Consider the following 22,864-nt stretch of genomic DNA (forward strand, 5'->3'; position numbering starts at 1 on the left):
CCTGACTCTCAATTAACAGTGATGACACATACCTAAATCTGTTGTCGATTCTGGCGTAACGTCAATAACAACTGACTCCACCGAGGACAGAAGTTGCTGCTGGATGTTTGGAAGGTCAGTGAAGTCAGAGACAGACAGAGCGTAACTGGGATCATGTGATATCCTCTGCAATTCTCTGCTATCAGAGCTCCTTGTTCCAATTCCAAAGATCAAGACCCCAAGCTCCTTCAGAGCAGAAGCTGGAGTGTCAACATTGTCAAAGGACCTTCCACCACTCAGCAGAATCAGTAACTGTGGAACACCTTCAGTGCGTCGACTTCCGGAGGAGGCAGTCAAGACATTGTCTCTCACGTACTGGAGAGCTGCTCCAGTGTTGAGAGGTCTCCCACCTTTGTGTCTCAGACCTCGTACAGTGTTGAGAATCTCTCCTTTTGTTGTGTATGTGTTCAGATAGAATTGGGCGGCTGGATCTCTACTGTACTGGACCACAGCCACGCGATCTTTGTTCTCATCCACACCGAGTGTCTCCACTACTCTTTGAACAAAGTCCCGCATTGCTGGGAATCCACTCCTAGTGCCATCAGATCCATCCAGCAAGAACACAACATCCCTCCTGGGAGCCTGACTCTCAACTAGAGAATGTGAATGTTCAGAAAAAAAATGTTTTATTAAATGATGCATAGGTAAGGGCAAAACAGAACAAAGTTGCTTCCTTCACATGACAGTCATCCCTTTCCCTAATCTCAAACAACCATTCAAAGAAAGTGTCAATGTGTGCATTGGACTGAGTGCTATCATAGAGAACATTCCTACAGAGGTACGAAATAAATCCAACATGAAAGGCCTCGGGAGGCATCTACCTAAAATGTCAAAGCTATCAAATACTCAAATCCTGATGTAAGAGTGAAAATGGAACTGATCAAAACCATATTTATCTTACCTAGAATTGTTGGTTTTACTGTTGGTGTCATGGTTGTGACCTGTACAATGACAGTGCTCATAGCAGAAAGAAGCTGCTGTTGGACGTTGGGGAGGTCAGTAAATTCAGACACGGAAAGAGCATAACTGGGGTCATAGGATATTTTCTGTAATTCTCTGCTATCAGAGCTCCTTGTTCCAATTCCAAACACCAAGACACCAAGCTCCTTGAGATCAGACGCTGGTGTATCTACATTGTCAAAGGACCTTCCACCATTCAGCAGTATCAGAATCTGTGGAACACCTTCAAGGCGCCTACTTCCGGAGGAGGCAGTAAAGACATTGTCCCTGACATACTGGAGAGCTGCCCCAGTGTTGAGGGGTCTCCCTCCTTTGTGCCTCAGGCCTCTTACGGTGTTCACAACGTCTTCCTTTGTTGTGTAAGTGTTCAGATAGAAGTGGGCCTCTGATTCTCTGCTATACTGGACCACAGAGACTCGATCTCTGTTCTCCTCCACAGTGAGTTTCTCTACCACTCTTTGAACAAAGTCACGCATTGCTGGAAAGCCATTCCTAGTGCCATCAGAACCATCCAGCAGGAATACTACATCCTTTCTGGCAATGCTTTGGTCCACTAAGAGTTTCAGAAACAAAACAGAAACTATGTTAACATTGCTTCCATGAACCTGAGACTGAAATATGTGTGTTGTTTTAGTTGTCCTAGATAACGCATCCGTTCTTACCTGTGACTGTTGGGGTTTTGGGTGTGGCCTCAACTTGTACAGTTATGAGTGTGGAGAAAAACTGCTCCTGGACGCTGGGGAGGTCAGTGAATTCAGAAACAGACTGGGAAAAACTAGGATCAGTGGCAATCCCTTGAACCTCTCTGCTGGAATTTCTGGTTCCAATGCCAAAGATCAAGACCCCACTGTCTTTCAGGGCAGAAGCTGGTATGTCAACATTATCACTGGACCTTCCCCCACTCAGCAGTATCAGCATCTGAGGGACGCCCTCTTGGCTTCTGCTTCCAGAGGAGGCAGTAAGGACGTTGTCCCTTACGTATTGGAGGGCTGCCCCAGTGTTAAGGGGTCTACCTCCTCTGTGCCTCAGACTTCTCACAGTGTTAAGAATGTCCTCCTTTGTGGTGTATGTGTTCAGATAGAAATTAACTTCTTGATCTCTACCGTACTGGACAACAGAAACACGGTCTTTGTCTCCTCCCACATTGAGTTTCCCCACTACTCTCTGAACAAAATCACGCATTGCTGGGAATCCATTCCTTGTACCATCAGAACCATCCACAAGGAATACCACATCCTTTCTGGAGGTGTCATGAGGAACTGAGAAAATAAATAGATTATGTCAATCAGACAGTTGAAATGTGGGGCTTGTGGTCAAATTATACCGTTGTTTCTAAGACTCAGCTGACATTTTACTAACACTTCCTGACTCTCAATTAACAGTGATGACACATACCTAAATCTGTTGTCGATTCTGGCGTAACGTCAATAACAACTGACTCCACCGAGGACAGAAGTTGCTGCTGGATGTTTGGAAGGTCAGTGAAGTCAGAGACAGACAGAGCGTAACTGGGATCATGTGATATCCTCTGCAATTCTCTGCTATCAGAGCTCCTTGTTCCAATTCCAAAGATCAAGACCCCAAGCTCCTTCAGAGCAGAAGCTGGAGTGTCAACATTGTCAAAGGACCTTCCACCACTCAGCAGAATCAGTAACTGTGGAACACCTTCAGTGCGTCGACTTCCGGAGGAGGCAGTCAAGACATTGTCTCTCACGTACTGGAGAGCTGCTCCAGTGTTGAGAGGTCTCCCACCTTTGTGTCTCAGACCTCGTACAGTGTTGAGAATCTCTCCTTTTGTTGTGTATGTGTTCAGATAGAATTGGGCGGCTGGATCTCTACTGTACTGGACCACAGCCACGCGATCTTTGTTCTCATCCACACCGAGTGTCTCCACTACTCTTTGAACAAAGTCCCGCATTGCTGGGAATCCACTCCTAGTGCCATCAGATCCATCCAGCAAGAACACAACATCCCTCCTGGGAGCCTGACTCTCAACTAGAGAATGTGAATGTTCAGAAAAAAAATGTTTTATTAAATGATGCATAGGTAAGGGAAGAACAGAACAAAGTTGCTTCCTTCACATGACAGTCATCCCTTTCCCTAATCTCAAACAACCATTCAAAGAAAGTGTCAATGTGTGCATTGGACTGAGTGCTATCATAGAGAACATTCCTACAGAGGTACGAAATAAATCCAACATGAAAGGCCTCGGGAGGCATCTACCTAAAATGTCAAAGCTATCAAATACTCAAATCCTGATGTAAGAGTGAAAATGGAACTGATCAAAACCATATTTATCTTACCTAGAATTGTTGGTTTTACTGTTGGTGTCATGGTTGTGACCTGTACAATGACAGTGCTCATAGCAGAAAGAAGCTGCTGTTGGACGTTGGGGAGGTCAGTAAATTCAGACACGGAAAGAGCATAACTGGGGTCATAGGATATTTTCTGTAATTCTCTGCTATCAGAGCTCCTTGTTCCAATTCCAAACACCAAGACACCAAGCTCCTTGAGATCAGACGCTGGTGTATCTACATTGTCAAAGGACCTTCCACCATTCAGCAGTATCAGAATCTGTGGAACACCTTCAAGGCGCCTACTTCCGGAGGAGGCAGTAAAGACATTGTCCCTGACATACTGGAGAGCTGCCCCAGTGTTGAGGGGTCTCCCTCCTTTGTGCCTCAGGCCTCTTACGGTGTTCACAACGTCTTCCTTTGTTGTGTAAGTGTTCAGATAGAAGTGGGCCTCTGATTCTCTGCTATACTGGACCACAGAGACTCGATCTCTGTTCTCCTCCACAGTGAGTTTCTCTACCACTCTTTGAACAAAGTCACGCATTGCTGGAAAGCCATTCCTAGTGCCATCAGAACCATCCAGCAGGAATACTACATCCTTTCTGGCAATGCTTTGGTCCACTAAGAGTTTCAGAAACAAAACAGAAACTATGTTAACATTGCTTCCATGAACCTGAGACTGAAATATGTGTGTTGTTTTAGTTGTCCTAGATAACGCATCCGTTCTTACCTGTGACTGTTGGGGTTTTGGGTGTGGCCTCAACTTGTACAGTTATGAGTGTGGAGAAAAACTGCTCCTGGACGCTGGGGAGGTCAGTGAATTCAGAAACAGACTGGGAAAAACTAGGATCAGTGGCAATCCCTTGAACCTCTCTGCTGGAATTTCTGGTTCCAATGCCAAAGATCAAGACCCCACTGTCTTTCAGGGCAGAAGCTGGTATGTCAACATTATCACTGGACCTTCCCCCACTCAGCAGTATCAGCATCTGAGGGACGCCCTCTTGGCTTCTGCTTCCAGAGGAGGCAGTAAGGACGTTGTCCCTTACGTATTGGAGGGCTGCCCCAGTGTTAAGGGGTCTACCTCCTCTGTGCCTCAGACTTCTCACAGTGTTAAGAATGTCCTCCTTTGTGGTGTATGTGTTCAGATAGAAATGAACTTCTTGATCTCTACCGTACTGGACAACAGAAACACGGTCTTTGTCTCCTCCCACATTGAGTTTCCCCACTACTCTCTGAACAAAATCACGCATTGCTGGGAATCCATTCCTTGTGCCATCAGAACCATCCACAAGGAATACCACATCCTTTCTGGAGGTGTCATGAGGAACTGAGAAAATAAATAGATTATGTCAATCAGACAGTTGAAATGTGGGGCTTGTGGTCAAATTATACCGTTGTTTCTAAGACTCAGCTGACATTTTACTAACACTTCCTGACTCTCAATTAACAGTGATGACACATACCTAAATCTGTTGTCGATTCTGGCGTAACGTCAATAACAACTGACTCCACCGAGGACAGAAGTTGCTGCTGGATGTTTGGAAGGTCAGTGAAGTCAGAGACAGACAGAGCGTAACTGGGATCATGTGATATCCTCTGCAATTCTCTGCTATCAGAGCTCCTTGTTCCAATTCCAAAGATCAAGACCCCAAGCTCCTTCAGAGCAGAAGCTGGAGTGTCAACATTGTCAAAGGACCTTCCACCACTCAGCAGAATCAGTAACTGTGGAACACCTTCAGTGCGTCGACTTCCGGAGGAGGCAGTCAAGACATTGTCTCTCACGTACTGGAGAGCTGCTCCAGTGTTGAGAGGTCTCCCACCTTTGTGTCTCAGACCTCGTACAGTGTTGAGAATCTCTCCTTTTGTTGTGTATGTGTTCAGATAGAATTGGGCGGCTGGATCTCTACTGTACTGGACCACAGCCACGCGATCTTTGTTCTCATCCACACCGAGTGTCTCCACTACTCTTTGAACAAAGTCCCGCATTGCTGGGAATCCACTCCTAGTGCCATCAGATCCATCCAGCAAGAACACGACATCCCTCCTGGGAGCCTGACTCTCAACTAGAGAATGTGAATGTTCAGAAAAAATAGTTTTATTAAATGATGCATAGGTAAGGGAAAAACAGAACAAAGTTGCTTCCTTCACATGACAGTCATCCCTTTCCCTAATCTCAAACAACCATTCAAAGAAAGTGTCAATGTGTGCATTGGACTGAGTGCTATCATAGAGAACATTCCTACAGAGGTACGAAATAAATCCAACATGAAAGGCCTCGGGAGGCATCTACCTAAAATGTCAAAGCTATCAAATACTCAAATCCTGATGTAAGAGTGAAAATGGAACTGATCAAAACCATATTTATCTTACCTAGAATTGTTGGTTTTACTGTTGGTGTCATGGTTGTGACCTGTACAATGACAGTGCTCATAGCAGAAAGAAGCTGCTGTTGGACGTTGGGGAGGTCAGTAAATTCAGACACAGAAAGAGCATAACTGGGGTCATAGGATATTTTCTGTAATTCTCTGCTATCAGAGCTCCTTGTTCCAATTCCAAACACCAAGACACCAAGCTCCTTGAGATCAGACGCTGGTGTATCTACATTGTCAAAGGACCTTCCACCATTCAGCAGTATCAGAATCTGTGGAACACCTTCAAGGCGCCTACTTCCGGAGGAGGCAGTAAAGACATTGTCCCTGACATACTGGAGAGCTGCCCCAGTGTTGAGGGGTCTCCCTCCTTTGTGCCTCAGGCCTCTTACGGTGTTCACAACGTCTTCCATTGTTGTGTAAGTGTTCAGATAGAAGTGGGCCTCTGATTCTCTGCTATACTGGACCACAGAGACTCGATCTCTGTTCTCCTCCACAGTGAGTTTCTCTACCACTCTTTGAACAAAGTCACGCATTGCTGGAAAGCCATTCCTAGTGCCATCAGAACCATCCAGCAGGAATACTACATCCTTTCTGGCAATGCTTTGGTCCACTAAGAGTTTCAGAAACAAAACAGAAACTATGTTAACATTGCTTCCATGAACCTGAGACTGAAATATGTGTGTTGTTTTAGTTGTCCTAGATAACGCATCCGTTCTTACCTGTGACTGTTGGGGTTTTGGGTGTGGCCTCAACTTGTACAGTTATGAGTGTGGAGAAAAACTGCTCCTGGACGCTGGGGAGGTCAGTGAATTCAGAAACAGACTGGGAAAAACTAGGATCAGTGGCAATCCCTTGAACCTCTCTGCTGGAATTTCTGGTTCCAATGCCAAAGATCAAGACCCCACTGTCTTTCAGGGCAGAAGCTGGTACGTCAACATTATCACTGGACCTTCCCCCACTCAGCAGTATCAGCATCTGAGGGACGCCCTCTTGGCTTCTGCTTCCAGAGGAGGCAGTAAGGACGTTGTCCCTTACGTATTGGAGGGCTGCCCCAGTGTTAAGGGGTCTACCTCCTCTGTGCCTCAGACTTCTCACAGTGTTAAGAATGTCCTCCTTTGTGGTGTATGTGTTCAGATAGAAATGAACTTCTTGATCTCTACCGTACTGGACAACAGAAACACGGTCTTTGTCTCCTCCCACATTGAGTTTCCCCACTACTCTCTGAACAAAATCACGCATTGCTGGGAATCCATTCCTTGTGCCATCAGAACCATCCACAAGGAATACCACATCCTTTCTGGAGGTGTCATGAGGAACTGAGAAAATAAATAGATTATGTCAATCAGACAGTTGAAATGTGGGGCTTGTGGTCAAATTATACCGTTGTTTCTAAGACTCAGCTGACATTTTACTAACACTTCCTGACTCTCAATTAACAGTGATGACACATACCTAAATCTGTTGTCGATTCTGGCGTAACGTCAATAACAACTGACTCCACCGAGGACAGAAGTTGCTGCTGGATGTTTGGAAGGTCAGTGAAGTCAGAGACAGACAGAGCGTAACTGGGATCATGTGATATCCTCTGCAATTCTCTGCTATCAGAGCTCCTTGTTCCAATTCCAAAGATCAAGACCCCAAGCTCCTTCAGAGCAGAAGCTGGAGTGTCAACATTGTCAAAGGACCTTCCACCACTCAGCAGAATCAGTAACTGTGGAACACCTTCAGTGCGTCGACTTCCGGAGGAGGCAGTCAAGACATTGTCTCTCACGTACTGGAGAGCTGCTCCAGTGTTGAGAGGTCTCCCACCTTTGTGTCTCAGACCTCGTACAGTGTTGAGAATCTCTCCTTTTGTTGTGTATGTGTTCAGATAGAATTGGGCGGCTGGATCTCTACTGTACTGGACCACAGCCACGCGATCTTTGTTCTCATCCACACCGAGTGTCTCCACTACTCTTTGAACAAAGTCCCGCATTGCTGGGAATCCACTCCTAGTGCCATCAGATCCATCCAGCAAGAACACAACATCCCTCTTGGGAGCCTGACTCTCAACTAGAGAATGTGAATGTTCAGAAAAAAAATGTTTTATTAAATGATGCATAGGTAAGGGAAAAACAGAACAAAGTTGCTTCCTTCACATGACAGTCATCCCTTTCCCTAATCTCAAACAACCATTCAAAGAAAGTGTCAATGTGTGCATTGGACTGAGTGCTATCATAGAGAACATTCCTACAGAGGTACGAAATAAATCCAACATGAAAGGCCTCGGGAGGCATCTACCTAAAATGTCAAAGCTATCAAATACTCAAATCCTGATGTAAGAGTGAAAATGGAACTGATCAAAACCATATTTATCTTACCTAGAATTGTTGGTTTTACTGTTGGTGTCATGGTTGTGACCTGTACAATGACAGTGCTAATAGCAGAAAGAAGCTGCTGTTGGACGTTGGGGAGGTCAGTAAATTCAGACACTGAAAGAGCATAACTGGGGTCATAGGATATTTTCTGTAATTCTCTGCTATCAGAGCTCCTTGTTCCAATTCCAAACACCAAGACACCAAGCTCCTTGAGATCAGACGCTGGTGTATCTACATTGTCAAAGGACCTTCCACCATTCAGCAGTATCAGAATCTGTGGAACACCTTCAAGGCGCCTACTTCCGGAGGAGGCAGTAAAGACATTGTCCCTGACATACTGGAGAGCTGCCCCAGTGTTGAGGGGTCTCCCTCCTTTGTGCCTCAGGCCTCTTACGGTGTTCACAACGTCTTCCTTTGTTGTGTAAGTGTTCAGATAGAAGTGGGCCTCTGATTCTCTGCTATACTGGACCACAGAGACTCGATCTCTGTTCTCCTCCACAGTGAGTTTCTCTACCACTCTTTGAACAAAGTCACGCATTGTTGGAAAGCCATTCCTAGTGCCATCAGAACCATCCAGCAGGAATACTACATCCTTTCTGGCAATGCTTTGGTCCACTAAGAGTTTCAGAAACAAAACAGAAACTATGTTAACATTGCTTCCATGAACCTGAGACTGAAATATGTGTGTTGTTTTAGTTGTCCTAGATAACGCATCCGTTCTTACCTGTGACTGTTGGGGTTTTGGGTGTGGCCTCAACTTGTACAGTTATGAGTGTGGAGAAAAACTGCTCCTGGACGCTGGGGAGGTCAGTGAATTCAGAAACAGACTGGGAAAAACTAGGATCAGTGGCAATCCCTTGAACCTCTCTGCTGGAATTTCTGGTTCCAATGCCAAAGATCAAGACCCCACTGTCTTTCAGGGCAGAAGCTGGTATGTCAACATTATCACTGGACCTTCCCCCACTCAGCAGTATCAGCATCTGAGGGACGCCCTCTTGGCTTCTGCTTCCAGAGGAGGCAGTAAGGACGTTGTCCCTTACGTATTGGAGGGCTGCCCCAGTGTTAAGGGGTCTACCTCCTCTGTGCCTCAGACTTCTCACAGTGTTAAGAATGTCCTCCTTTGTGGTGTATGTGTTCAGATAGAAATGAACTTCTTGATCTCTACCGTACTGGACAACAGAAACGCGGTCTTTGTCTCCTCCCACATTGAGTTTCCCCACTACTCTCTGAACAAAATCACGCATTGCTGGGAATCCATTCCTTGTGCCATCAGAACCATCCACAAGGAATACCACATCCTTTCTGGAGGTGTCATGAGGAACTGAGAAAATAAATAGATTATGTCAATCAGACAGTTGAAATGTGGGGCTTGTGGTCAAATTATACCGTTGTTTCTAAGACTCAGCTGACATTTTACTAACACTTCCTGACTCTCAATTAACAGTGATGACACATACCTAAATCTGTTGTCGATTCTGGCGTAACGTCAATAACAACTGACTCCACCGAGGACAGAAGTTGCTGCTGGATGTTTGGAAGGTCAGTGAAGTCAGAGACAGACAGAGCGTAACTGGGATCATGTGATATCCTCTGCAATTCTCTGCTATCAGAGCTCCTTGTTCCAATTCCAAAGATCAAGACCCCAAGCTCCTTCAGAGCAGAAGCTGGAGTGTCAACATTGTCAAAGGACCTTCCACCACTCAGCAGAATCAGTAACTGTGGAACACCTTCAGTGCGTCGACTTCCGGAGGAGGCAGTCAAGACATTGTCTCTCACGTACTGGAGAGCTGCTCCAGTGTTGAGAGGTCTCCCACCTTTGTGTCTCAGACCTCGTACAGTGTTGAGAATCTCTCCTTTTGTTGTGTATGTGTTCAGATAGAATTGGGCGGCTGGATCTCTACTGTACTGGACCACAGCCACGCGATCTTTGTTCTCATCCACACCGAGTGTCTCCACTACTCTTTGAACAAAGTCCCGCATTGCTGGGAATCCACTCCTAGTGCCATCAGATCCATCCAGCAAGAACACAACATCCCTCCTGGGAGCCTGACTCTCAACTAGAGAATGTGAATGTTCAGAAAAAAAATGTTTTATTAAATGATGCATAGGTAAGGGAAAAACAGAACAAAGTTGCTTCCTTCACATGACAGTCATCCCTTTCCCTAATCTCAAACAACCATTCAAAGAAAGTGTCAATGTGTGCATTGGACTGAGTGCTATCATAGAGAACATTCCTACAGAGGTACGAAATAAATCCAACATGAAAGGCCTCGGGAGGCATCTACCTAAAATGTCAAAGCTATCAAATACTCAAATCCTGATGTAAGAGTGAAAATGGAACTGATCAAAACCATATTTATCTTACCTAGAATTGTTGGTTTTACTGTTGGTGTCATGGTTGTGACCTGTACAATGACAGTGCTCATAGCAGAAAGAAGCTGCTGTTGGACGTTGGGGAGGTCAGTAAATTCAGACACGGAAAGAGCATAACTGGGGTCATAGGATATTTTCTGTAATTCTCTGCTATCAGAGCTCCTTGTTCCAATTCCAAACACCAAGACACCAAGCTCCTTGAGATCAGACGCTGGTGTATCTACATTGTCAAAGGACCTTCCACCATTCAGCAGTATCAGAATCTGTGGAACACCTTCAAGGCGCCTACTTCCGGAGGAGGCAGTAAAGACATTGTCCCTGACATACTGGAGAGCTGCCCCAGTGTTGAGGGGTCTCCCTCCTTTGTGCCTCAGGCCTCTTACGGTGTTCACAACGTCTTCCTTTGTTGTGTAAGTGTTCAGATAGAAGTGGGCCTCTGATTCTCTGCTATACTGGACCACAGAGACTCGATCTCTGTTCTCCTCCACAGTGAGTTTCTCTACCACTCTTTGAACAAAGTCACGCATTGCTGGAAAGCCATTCCTAGTGCCATCAGAACCATCCAGCAGGAATACTACATCCTTTCTGGCAATGCTTTGGTCCACTAAGAGTTTCAGAAACAAAACAGAAACTATGTTAACATTGCTTCCATGAACCTGAGACTGAAATATGTGTGTTGTTTTAGTTGTCCTAGATAACGCATCCGTTCTTACCTGTGACTGTTGGGGTTTTGGGTGTGGCCTCAACTTGTACAGTTATGAGTGTGGAGAAAAACTGCCCCTGGACGCTGGGGAGGTCAGTGAATTCAGAAACAGACTGGGAAAAACTAGGATCAGTGGCAATCCCTTGAACCTCTCTGCTGGAATTTCTGGTTCCAATGCCAAAGATCAAGACCCCACTGTCTTTCAGGGCAGAAGCTGGTATGTCAACATTATCACTGGACCTTCCCCCACTCAGCAGTATCAGCATCTGAGGGACGCCCTCTTGGCTTCTGCTTCCAGAGGAGGCAGTAAGGACATTGTCCCTTACGTATTGGAGGGCTGCCCCAGTGTTAAGGGGTCTACCTCCTCTGTGCCTCAGACTTCTCACAGTGTTAAGAATGTCCTCCTTTGTGGTGTATGTGTTCAGATAGAAATGAACTTCTTGATCTCTACCGTACTGGACAACAGAAACGCGGTCTTTGTCTCCTCCCACATTGAGTTTCCCCACTACTCTCTGAACAAAATCACGCATTGCTGGGAATCCATTCCTTGTGCCATCAGAACCATCCACAAGGAATACCACATCCTTTCTGGAGGTGTCATGAGGAACTGAGAAAATAAATAGATTATGTCAATCAGACAGTTGAAATGTGGGGCTTGTGGTCAAATTATACCGTTGTTTCTAAGACTCAGCTGACATTTTACTAACACTTCCTGACTCCCAATTAACAGTGATGACACATACCTAAATCTGTTGTCGATTCTGGCGTAACGTCAATAACAACTGACTCCACCGAGGACAGAAGTTGCTGCTGGATGTTTGGAAGGTCAGTGAAGTCAGAGACAGACAGAGCGTAACTGGGATCATGTGATATCCTCTGCAATTCTCTGCTATCAGAGCTCCTTGTTCCAATTCCAAAGATCAAGACCCCAAGCTCCTTCAGAGCAGAAGCTGGAGTGTCAACATTGTCAAAGGACCTTCCACCACTCAGCAGAATCAGTAACTGTGGAACACCTTCAGTGCGTCGACTTCCGGAGGAGGCAGTCAAGACATTGTCTCTCACGTACTGGAGAGCTGCTCCAGTGTTGAGAGGTCTCCCACCTTTGTGTCTCAGACCTTGTACAGTGTTGAGAATCTCTCCTTTTGTTGTGTATGTGTTCAGATAGAATTGGGCGGCTGGATCTCTACTGTACTGGACCACAGCCACGCGATCTTTGTTCTCATCCACACCGAGTGTCTCCACTACTCTTTGAACAAAGTCCCGCATTGCTGGGAATCCACTCCTAGTGCCATCAGATCCATCCAGCAAGAACACAACATCCCTCCTGGGAGCCTGACTCTCAACTAGAGAATGTGAATGTTCAGAAAAAAAATGTTTTATTAAATGATGCATAGGTAAGGGAAAAACAGGACAAAGTTGCTTCCTTCACATGACAGTCATCCCTTTCCCTAATCTCAAACAACCATTCAAAGAAAGTGTCAATGTGTGCATTGGACTGTGTGCTATCATAGAGAACATTCCTACAGAGGTACGAAATAAATCCAACATGAAAGGCCTCGGGAGGCATCTACCTAAAATGTCAAAGCTATCAAATACTCAAATCCTGATGTAAGAGTGAAAATGGAACTGATCAAAACCATATTTATCTTACCTAGAATTGTTGGTTTTACTGTTGGTGTCATGGTTGTGACCTGTACAATGACAGTGCTCATAGCAGAAAGAAGCTGCTGTTGGACGTTGGGGAGGTCAGTAAATTCAGACACGGAAAGAGCATAACTGGGGTCATAGGATATTTTCTGTAATTCTCTGCTATCAGAGCTCCTTGTTCCAATTCCAAACACCAAGACACCAAGCTCCTTGAGATCAGACGCTGGTGTATCTACATTGTCAAAGGACCTTCCACCATTCAGCAGTATCAGAATCTGTGGAACACCTTCAAGGCGCCTACTTCCGGAGGAGGCAGTAAAGACATTGTCCCTGACATACTGGAGAGCTGCCCCAGTGTTGAGGGGTCTCCCTCCTTTGTGCCTCAGGCCTCTTACGGTGTTCACAACGTCTTCATTTGTTGTGTAAGTGTTCAGATAGAAGTGGGCCTCTGATTCTCTGCTATACTGGACCACAGAGACTCGATCTCTGTTCTCCTCCACAGTGAGTTTCTCTACCACTCTTTGAACAAAGTCACGCATTGCTGGAAAGCCATTCCTAGTGCCATCAGAACCATCCAGCAGGAATACTACATCCTTTCTGGCAATGCTTTGGTCCACTAAGAGTTTCAGAAACAAAACAGAAACTATGTTAACATTGCTTCCATGAACCTGAGACTGAAATATGTGTGTTGTTTTAGTTGTCCTAGATAACGCATCCGTTCTTACCTGTGACTGTTGGGGTTTTGGGTGTGGCCTCAACTTGTACAGTTATGAGTGTGGAGAAAAACTGCTCCTGGACGCTGGGGAGGTCAGTGAATTCAGAAACAGACTGGGAAAAACTAGGATCAGTGGCAATCCCTTGAACCTCTCTGCTGGAATTTCTGGTTCCAATGCCAAAGATCAAGACCCCACTGTCTTTCAGGGCAGAAGCTGGTATGTCAACATTATCACTGGACCTTCCCCCACTCAGCAGTATCAGCATCTGAGGGACGCCCTCTTGGCTTCTGCTTCCAGAGGAGGCAGTAAGGACGTTGTCCCTTACGTATTGGAGGGCTGCCCCAGTGTTAAGGGGTCTACCACCTCTGTGCCTCAGACTTCTCACAGTGTTAAGAATGTCCTCCTTTGTGGTGTATGTGTTCAGATAGAAATGAACTTCTTGATCTCTACCGTACTGGACAACAGAAACGCGGTCTTTGTCTCCTCCCACATTGAGTTTCCCCACTACTCTCTGAACAAAATCACGCATTGCTGGGAATCCATTCCTTGTGCCATCAGAACCATCCACAAGGAATACCACATCCTTTCTGGAGGTGTCATGAGGAACTGAGAAAATAAATAGATTATGTCAATCAGACAGTTGAAATGTGGGGCTTGTGGTCAAATTATACCGTTGTTTCTAAGACTCAGCTGACATTTTACTAACACTTCCTGACTCCCAATTAACAGTGATGACACATACCTAAATCTGTTGTCGATTCTGGCGTAACGTCAATAACAACTGACTCCACCGAGGACAGAAGTTGCTGCTGGATGTTTGGAAGGTCAGTGAAGTCAGAGACAGACAGAGCGTAACTGGGATCATGTGATATCCTCTGCAATTCTCTGCTATCAGAGCTCCTTGTTCCAATTCCAAAGATCAAGACCCCAAGCTCCTTCAGAGCAGAAGCTGGAGTGTCAACATTGTCAAAGGACCTTCCACCACTCAGCAGAATCAGTAACTGTGGAACACCTTCAGTGCGTCGACTTCCGGAGGAGGCAGTCAAGACATTGTCTCTCACGTACTGGAGAGCTGCTCCAGTGTTGAGAGGTCTCCCACCTTTGTGTCTCAGACCTTGTACAGTGTTGAGAATCTCTCCTTTTGTTGTGTATGTGTTCAGATAGAATTGGGCGGCTGGATCTCTACTGTACTGGACCACAGCCACGCGATCTTTGTTCTCATCCACACCGAGTGTCTCCACTACTCTTTGAACAAAGTCCCGCATTGCTGGGAATCCACTCCTAGTGCCATCAGATCCATCCAGCAAGAACACAACATCCCTCCTGGGAGCCTGACTCTCAACTAGAGAATGTGAATGTTCAGAAAAAAAATGTTTTATTAAATGATGCATAGGTAAGGGAAAAACAGGACAAAGTTGCTTCCTTCACATGACAGTCATCCCTTTCCCTAATCTCAAACAACCATTCAAAGAAAGTGTCAATGTGTGCATTGGACTGTGTGCTATCATAGAGAACATTCCTACAGAGGTACGAAATAAATCCAACATGAAAGGCCTCGGGAGGCATCTACCTAAAATGTCAAAGCTATCAAATACTCAAATCCTGATGTAAGAGTGAAAATGGAACTGATCAAAACCATATTTATCTTACCTAGAATTGTTGGTTTTACTGTTGGTGTCATGGTTGTGACCTGTACAATGACAGTGCTCATAGCAGAAAGAAGCTGCTGTTGGACGTTGGGGAGGTCAGTAAATTCAGACACGGAAAGAGCATAACTGGGGTCATAGGATATTTTCTGTAATTCTCTGCTATCAGAGCTCCTTGTTCCAATTCCAAACACCAAGACACCAAGCTCCTTGAGATCAGACGCTGGTGTATCTACATTGTCAAAGGACCTTCCACCATTCAGCAGTATCAGAATCTGTGGAACACCTTCAAGGCGCCTACTTCCGGAGGAGGCAGTAAAGACATTGTCCCTGACATACTGGAGAGCTGCCCCAGTGTTGAGGGGTCTCCCTCCTTTGTGCCTCAGGCCTCTTACGGTGTTCACAACGTCTTCATTTGTTGTGTAAGTGTTCAGATAGAAGTGGGCCTCTGATTCTCTGCTATACTGGACCACAGAGACTCGATCTCTGTTCTCCTCCACAGTGAGTTTCTCTACCACTCTTTGAACAAAGTCACGCATTGCTGGAAAGCCATTCCTAGTGCCATCAGAACCATCCAGCAGGAATACTACATCCTTTCTGGCAATGCTTTGGTCCACTAAGAGTTTCAGAAACAAAACAGAAACTATGTTAACATTGCTTCCATGAACCTGAGACTGAAATATGTGTGTTGTTTTAGTTGTCCTAGATAACGCATCCGTTCTTACCTGTGACTGTTGGGGTTTTGGGTGTGGCCTCAACTTGTACAGTTATGAGTGTGGAGAAAAACTGCTCCTGGACGCTGGGGAGGTCAGTGAATTCAGAAACAGACTGGGAAAAACTAGGATCAGTGGCAATCCCTTGAACCTCTCTGCTGGAATTTCTGGTTCCAATGCCAAAGATCAAGACCCCACTGTCTTTCAGGGCAGAAGCTGGTATGTCAACATTATCACTGGACCTTCCCCCACTCAGCAGTATCAGCATCTGAGGGACGCCCTCTTGGCTTCTGCTTCCAGAGGAGGCAGTAAGGACGTTGTCCCTTACGTATTGGAGGGCTGCCCCAGTGTTAAGGGGTCTACCACCTCTGTGCCTCAGACTTCTCACAGTGTTAAGAATGTCCTCCTTTGTGGTGTATGTGTTCAGATAGAAATGAACTTCTTGATCTCTACCGTACTGGACAACAGAAACGCGGTCTTTGTCTCCTCCCACATTGAGTTTCCCCACTACTCTCTGAACAAAATCACGCATTGCTGGGAATCCATTCCTTGTGCCATCAGAACCATCCACAAGGAATACCACATCCTTTCTGGAGGTGTCATGAGGAACTGAGAAAATAAATAGATTATGTCAATCAGACAGTTGAAATGTGGGGCTTGTGGTCAAATTATACCGTTGTTTCTAAGACTCAGCTGACATTTTACTAACACTTCCTGACTCTCAATTAACAGTGATGACACATACCTAAATCTGTTGTCGATTCTGGCGTAACGTCAATAACAACTGACTCCACCGAGGACAGAAGTTGCTGCTGGATGTTTGGAAGGTCAGTGAAGTCAGAGACAGACAGAGCGTAACTGGGATCATGTGATATCCTCTGCAATTCTCTGCTATCAGAGCTCCTTGTTCCAATTCCAAAGATCAAGACCCCAAGCTCCTTCAGAGCAGAAGCTGGAGTGTCAACATTGTCAAAGGACCTTCCACCACTCAGCAGAATCAGTAACTGTGGAACACCTTCAGTGCGTCGACTTCCGGAGGAGGCAGTCAAGACATTGTCTCTCACGTACTGGAGAGCTGCTCCAGTGTTGAGAGGTCTCCCACCTTTGTGTCTCAGACCTCGTACAGTGTTGAGAATCTCTCCTTTTGTTGTGTATGTGTTCAGATAGAATTGGGCGGCTGGATCTCTACTGTACTGGACCACAGCCACGCGATCTTTGTTCTCATCCACACCGAGTGTCTCCACTACTCTTTGAACAAAGTCCCGCATTGCTGGGAATCCACTCCTAGTGCCATCAGATCCATCCAGCAAGAACACAACATCCCTCCTGGGAGCCTGACTCTCAACTAGAGAATGTGAATGTTCAGAAAAAAAATGTTTTATTAAATGATGCATAGGTAAGGGAAAAACAGAACAAAGTTGCTTCCTTCACATGACAGTCATCCCTTTCCCTAATCTCAAACAACCATTCAAAGAAAGTGTCAATGTGTGCATTGGACTGAGTGCTATCATAGAGAACATTCCTACAGAGGTACGAAATAAATCCAACATGAAAGGCCTCGGGAGGCATCTACCTAAAATGTCAAAGCTATCAAATACTCAAATCCTGATGTAAGAGTGAAAATGGAACTGATCAAAACCATATTTATCTTACCTAGAATTGTTGGTTTTACTGTTGGTGTCATGGTTGTGACCTGTACAATGACAGTGCTCATAGCAGAAAGAAGCTGCTGTTGGACGTTGGGGAGGTCAGTAAATTCAGACACGGAAAGAGCATAACTGGGGTCATAGGATATTTTCTGTAATTCTCTGCTATCAGAGCTCCTTGTTCCAATTCCAAACACCAAGACACCAAGCTCCTTGAGATCAGACGCTGGTGTATCTACATTGTCAAAGGACCTTCCACCATTCAGCAGTATCAGAATCTGTGGAACACCTTCAAGGCGCCTACTTCCGGAGGAGGCAGTAAAGACATTGTCCCTGACATACTGGAGAGCTGCCCCAGTGTTGAGGGGTCTCCCTCCTTTGTGCCTCAGGCCTCTTACGGTGTTCACAACGTCTTCCTTTGTTGTGTAAGTGTTCAGATAGAAGTGGGCCTCTGATTCTCTGCTATACTGGACCACAGAGACTCGATCTCTGTTCTCCTCCACAGTGAGTTTCTCTACCACTCTTTGAACAAAGTCACGCATTGCTGGAAAGCCATTCCTAGTGCCATCAGAACCATCCAGCAGGAATACTACATCCTTTCTGGCAATGCTTTGGTCCACTAAGAGTTTCAGAAACAAAACAGAAACTATGTTAACATTGCTTCCATGAACCTGAGACTGAAATATGTGTGTTGTTTTAGTTGTCCTAGATAACGCATCCGTTCTTACCTGTGACTGTTGGGGTTTTGGGTGTGGCCTCAACTTGTACAGTTATGAGTGTGGAGAAAAACTGCTCCTGGACGCTGGGGAGGTCAGTGAATTCAGAAACAGACTGGGAAAAACTAGGATCAGTGGCAATCCCTTGAACCTCTCTGCTGGAATTTCTGGTTCCAATGCCAAAGATCAAGACCCCACTGTCTTTCAGGGCAGAAGCTGGTATGTCAACATTATCACTGGACCTTCCCCCACTCAGCAGTATCAGCATCTGAGGGACGCCCTCTTGGCTTCTGCTTCCAGAGGAGGCAGTAAGGACGTTGTCCCTTACGTATTGGAGGGCTGCCCCAGTGTTAAGGGGTCTACCACCTCTGTGCCTCAGACTTCTCACAGTGTTAAGAATGTCCTCCTTTGTGGTGTATGTGTTCAGATAGAAATGAACTTCTTGATCTCTACCGTACTGGACAACAGAAACGCGGTCTTTGTCTCCTCCCACATTGAGTTTCCCCACTACTCTCTGAACAAAATCACGCATTGCTGGGAATCCATTCCTTGTGCCATCAGAACCATCCACAAGGAATACCACATCCTTTCTGGAGGTGTCATGAGGAACTGAGAAAATAAATAGATTATGTCAATCAGACAGTTGAAATGTGGGGCTTGTGGTCAAATTATACCGTTGTTTCTAAGACTCAGCTGACATTTTACTAACACTTCCTGACTCTCAATTAACAGTGATGACACATACCTAAATCTGTTGTCGATTCTGGCGTAACGTCAATAACAACTGACTCCACCGAGGACAGAAGTTGCTGCTGGATGTTTGGAAGGTCAGTGAAGTCAGAGACAGACAGAGCGTAACTGGGATCATGTGATATCCTCTGCAATTCTCTGCTATCAGAGCTCCTTGTTCCAATTCCAAAGATCAAGACCCCAAGCTCCTTCAGAGCAGAAGCTGGAGTGTCAACATTGTCAAAGGACCTTCCACCACTCAGCAGAATCAGTAACTGTGGAACACCTTCAGTGCGTCGACTTCCGGAGGAGGCAGTCAAGACATTGTCTCTCACGTACTGGAGAGCTGCTCCAGTGTTGAGAGGTCTCCCACCTTTGTGTCTCAGACCTCGTACAGTGTTGAGAATCTCTCCTTTTGTTGTGTATGTGTTCAGATAGAATTGGGCGGCTGGATCTCTACTGTACTGGACCACAGCCACGCGATCTTTGTTCTCATCCACACCGAGTGTCTCCACTACTCTTTGAACAAAGTCCCGCATTGCTGGGAATCCACTCCTAGTGCCATCAGATCCATCCAGCAAGAACACAACATCCCTCCTGGGAGCCTGACTCTCAACTAGAGAATGTGAATGTTCAGAAAAAAAATGTTTTATTAAATGATGCATAGGTAAGGGAAAAACAGGACAAAGTTGCTTCCTTCACATGACAGTCATCCCTTTCCCTAATCTCAAACAACCATTCAAAGAAAGTGTCAATGTGTGCATTGGACTGTGTGCTATCATAGAGAACATTCCTACAGAGGTACGAAATAAATCCAACATGAAAGGCCTCGGGAGGCATCTACCTAAAATGTCAAAGCTATCAAATACTCAAATCCTGATGTAAGAGTGAAAATGGAACTGATCAAAACCATATTTATCTTACCTAGAATTGTTGGTTTTACTGTTGGTGTCATGGTTGTGACCTGTACAATGACAGTGCTCATAGCAGAAAGAAGCTGCTGTTGGACGTTGGGGAGGTCAGTAAATTCAGACACGGAAAGAGCATAACTGGGGTCATAGGATATTTTCTGTAATTCTCTGCTATCAGAGCTCCTTGTTCCAATTCCAAACACCAAGACACCAAGCTCCTTGAGATCAGACGCTGGTGTATCTACATTGTCAAAGGACCTTCCACCATTCAGCAGTATCAGAATCTGTGGAACACCTTCAAGGCGCCTACTTCCGGAGGAGGCAGTAAAGACATTGTCCCTGACATACTGGAGAGCTGCCCCAGTGTTGAGGGGTCTCCCTCCTTTGTGCCTCAGGCCTCTTACGGTGTTCACAACGTCTTCATTTGTTGTGTAAGTGTTCAGATAGAAGTGGGCCTCTGATTCTCTGCTATACTGGACCACAGAGACTCGATCTCTGTTCTCCTCCACAGTGAGTTTCTCTACCACTCTTTGAACAAAGTCACGCATTGCTGGAAAGCCATTCCTAGTGCCATCAGAACCATCCAGCAGGAATACTACATCCTTTCTGGCAATGCTTTGGTCCACTAAGAGTTTCAGAAACAAAACAGAAACTATGTTAACATTGCTTCCATGAACCTGAGACTGAAATATGTGTGTTGTTTTAGTTGTCCTAGATAACGCATCCGTTCTTACCTGTGACTGTTGGGGTTTTGGGTGTGGCCTCAACTTGTACAGTTATGAGTGTGGAGAAAAACTGCTCCTGGACGCTGGGGAGGTCAGTGAATTCAGAAACAGACTGGGAAAAACTAGGATCAGTGGCAATCCCTTGAACCTCTCTGCTGGAATTTCTGGTTCCAATGCCAAAGATCAAGACCCCACTGTCTTTCAGGGCAGAAGCTGGTATGTCAACATTATCACTGGACCTTCCCCCACTCAGCAGTATCAGCATCTGAGGGACGCCCTCTTGGCTTCTGCTTCCAGAGGAGGCAGTAAGGACGTTGTCCCTTACGTATTGGAGGGCTGCCCCAGTGTTAAGGGGTCTACCACCTCTGTGCCTCAGACTTCTCACAGTGTTAAGAATGTCCTCCTTTGTGGTGTATGTGTTCAGATAGAAATGAACTTCTTGATCTCTACCGTACTGGACAACAGAAACGCGGTCTTTGTCTCGTCCCACATTGAGTTTCCCCACTACTCTCTGAACAAAATCACGCATTGCTGGGAATCCATTCCTTGTGCCATCAGAACCATCCACAAGGAATACCACATCCTTTCTGGAGGTGTCATGAGGAACTGAGAAAATAAATAGATTATGTCAATCAGACAGTTGAAATGTGGGGCTTGTGGTCAAATTATACCGTTGTTTCTAAGACTCAGCTGACATTTTACTAACACTTCCTGACTCCCAATTAACAGTGATGACACATACCTAAATCTGTTGTCGATTCTGGCGTAACGTCAATAACAACTGACTCCACCGAGGACAGAAGTTGCTGCTGGATGTTTGGAAGGTCAGTGAAGTCAGAGACAGACAGAGCGTAACTGGGATCATGTGATATCCTCTGCAATTCTCTGCTATCAGAGCTCCTTGTTCCAATTCCAAAGATCAAGACCCCAAGCTCCTTCAGAGCAGAAGCTGGAGTGTCAACATTGTCAAAGGACCTTCCACCACTCAGCAGAATCAGTAACTGTGGAACACCTTCAGTGCGTCGACTTCCGGAGGAGGCAGTCAAGACATTGTCTCTCACGTACTGGAGAGCTGCTCCAGTGTTGAGAGGTCTCCCACCTTTGTGTCTCAGACCTTGTACAGTGTTGAGAATCTCTCCTTTTGTTGTGTATGTGTTCAGATAGAATTGGGCGGCTGGATCTCTACTGTACTGGACCACAGCCACGCGATCTTTGTTCTCATCCACACCGAGTGTCTCCACTACTCTTTGAACAAAGTCCCGCATTGCTGGGAATCCACTCCTAGTGCCATCAGATCCATCCAGCAAGAACACAACATCCCTCCTGGGAGCCTGACTCTCAACTAGAGAATGTGAATGTTCAGAAAAAAAATGTTTTATTAAATGATGCATAGGTAAGGGAAAAACAGGACAAAGTTGCTTCCTTCACATGACAGTCATCCCTTTCCCTAATCTCAAACAACCATTCAAAGAAAGTGTCAATGTGTGCATTGGACTGTGTGCTATCATAGAGAACATTCCTACAGAGGTACGAAATAAATCCAACATGAAAGGCCTCGGGAGGCATCTACCTAAAATGTCAAAGCTATCAAATACTCAAATCCTGATGTAAGAGTGAAAATGGAACTGATCAAAACCATATTTATCTTACCTAGAATTGTTGGTTTTACTGTTGGTGTCATGGTTGTGACCTGTACAATGACAGTGCTCATAGCAGAAAGAAGCTGCTGTTGGACGTTGGGGAGGTCAGTAAATTCAGACACGGAAAGAGCATAACTGGGGTCATAGGATATTTTCTGTAATTCTCTGCTATCAGAGCTCCTTGTTCCAATTCCAAACACCAAGACACCAAGCTCCTTGAGATCAGACGCTGGTGTATCTACATTGTCAAAGGACCTTCCACCATTCAGCAGTATCAGAATCTGTGGAACACCTTCAAGGCGCCTACTTCCGGAGGAGGCAGTAAAGACATTGTCCCTGACATACTGGAGAGCTGCCCCAGTGTTGAGGGGTCTCCCTCCTTTGTGCCTCAGGCCTCTTACGGTGTTCACAACGTCTTCATTTGTTGTGTAAGTGTTCAGATAGAAGTGGGCCTCTGATTCTCTGCTATACTGGACCACAGAGACTCGATCTCTGTTCTCCTCCACAGTGAGTTTCTCTACCACTCTTTGAACAAAGTCACGCATTGCTGGAAAGCCATTCCTAGTGCCATCAGAACCATCCAGCAGGAATACTACATCCTTTCTGGCAATGCTTTGGTCCACTAAGAGTTTCAGAAACAAAACAGAAACTATGTTAACATTGCTTCCATGAACCTG

General features: G+C 45.6%; 2 protein-coding genes across 7 annotated transcripts in view; both read right to left on the reverse strand.

Moving 5' to 3' along the window:
- Positions 1 to 7,792, reverse strand: part of LOC110519979 (collagen alpha-3(VI) chain) — a 48,030-nt gene extending 40,238 nt beyond the window's left edge. For all 5 annotated transcript variants that reach the window (XM_036974110.1, XM_036974109.1, XM_036974107.1 and 2 more), the window contains exons 1-10: positions 7,118 to 7,792; positions 6,385 to 6,981; positions 5,664 to 6,275; positions 4,757 to 5,356; positions 4,024 to 4,620; positions 3,303 to 3,914; positions 2,395 to 2,994; positions 1,662 to 2,258; positions 941 to 1,552; positions 33 to 632 (exon numbers count right to left, since the gene is read on the reverse strand). In XM_036974110.1, the coding sequence (XP_036830005.1) occupies positions 33 to 632; positions 941 to 1,552; positions 1,662 to 2,258; positions 2,395 to 2,994; positions 3,303 to 3,914; positions 4,024 to 4,620; positions 4,757 to 5,356; positions 5,664 to 6,275; positions 6,385 to 6,981; positions 7,118 to 7,766 (6,076 nt within the window). In that variant the 5' untranslated portion in view covers positions 7,767 to 7,792. The remainder of the gene's footprint in view (positions 1 to 32; positions 633 to 940; positions 1,553 to 1,661; positions 2,259 to 2,394; positions 2,995 to 3,302; positions 3,915 to 4,023; positions 4,621 to 4,756; positions 5,357 to 5,663; positions 6,276 to 6,384; positions 6,982 to 7,117) is intronic.
- A 122-nt stretch (positions 7,793 to 7,914) lies between these two features.
- The window catches only part of col6a3 (collagen, type VI, alpha 3), a 37,900-nt gene continuing 22,950 nt past the window's right edge, over positions 7,915 to 22,864 (reverse strand). For both annotated transcript variants that reach the window (XM_036974105.1, XM_036974104.1), the window contains 19 exons: positions 22,198 to 22,809; positions 21,290 to 21,889; positions 20,557 to 21,153; positions 19,836 to 20,447; positions 18,928 to 19,527; positions 18,195 to 18,791; positions 17,474 to 18,085; positions 16,566 to 17,165; positions 15,833 to 16,429; positions 15,112 to 15,723; positions 14,204 to 14,803; positions 13,471 to 14,067; positions 12,750 to 13,361; positions 11,842 to 12,441; positions 11,109 to 11,705; positions 10,388 to 10,999; positions 9,480 to 10,079; positions 8,747 to 9,343; positions 7,915 to 8,637 (listed from right to left, as the gene is read on the reverse strand). In XM_036974105.1, coding sequence (XP_036830000.1) covers positions 7,946 to 8,637; positions 8,747 to 9,343; positions 9,480 to 10,079; positions 10,388 to 10,999; positions 11,109 to 11,705; positions 11,842 to 12,441; positions 12,750 to 13,361; positions 13,471 to 14,067; positions 14,204 to 14,803; positions 15,112 to 15,723; positions 15,833 to 16,429; positions 16,566 to 17,165; positions 17,474 to 18,085; positions 18,195 to 18,791; positions 18,928 to 19,527; positions 19,836 to 20,447; positions 20,557 to 21,153; positions 21,290 to 21,889; positions 22,198 to 22,809 — 11,546 coding nt within the window. In that variant the 3' untranslated portion in view covers positions 7,915 to 7,945. The remainder of the gene's footprint in view (positions 8,638 to 8,746; positions 9,344 to 9,479; positions 10,080 to 10,387; positions 11,000 to 11,108; positions 11,706 to 11,841; positions 12,442 to 12,749; positions 13,362 to 13,470; positions 14,068 to 14,203; positions 14,804 to 15,111; positions 15,724 to 15,832; positions 16,430 to 16,565; positions 17,166 to 17,473; positions 18,086 to 18,194; positions 18,792 to 18,927; positions 19,528 to 19,835; positions 20,448 to 20,556; positions 21,154 to 21,289; positions 21,890 to 22,197; positions 22,810 to 22,864) is intronic.

Source organism: Oncorhynchus mykiss, chromosome 3, assembly GCF_013265735.2.
Source record: "Oncorhynchus mykiss isolate Arlee chromosome 3, USDA_OmykA_1.1, whole genome shotgun sequence".
In the NCBI taxonomy this organism is placed as follows: domain Eukaryota; kingdom Metazoa; phylum Chordata; class Actinopteri; order Salmoniformes; family Salmonidae; genus Oncorhynchus; species Oncorhynchus mykiss.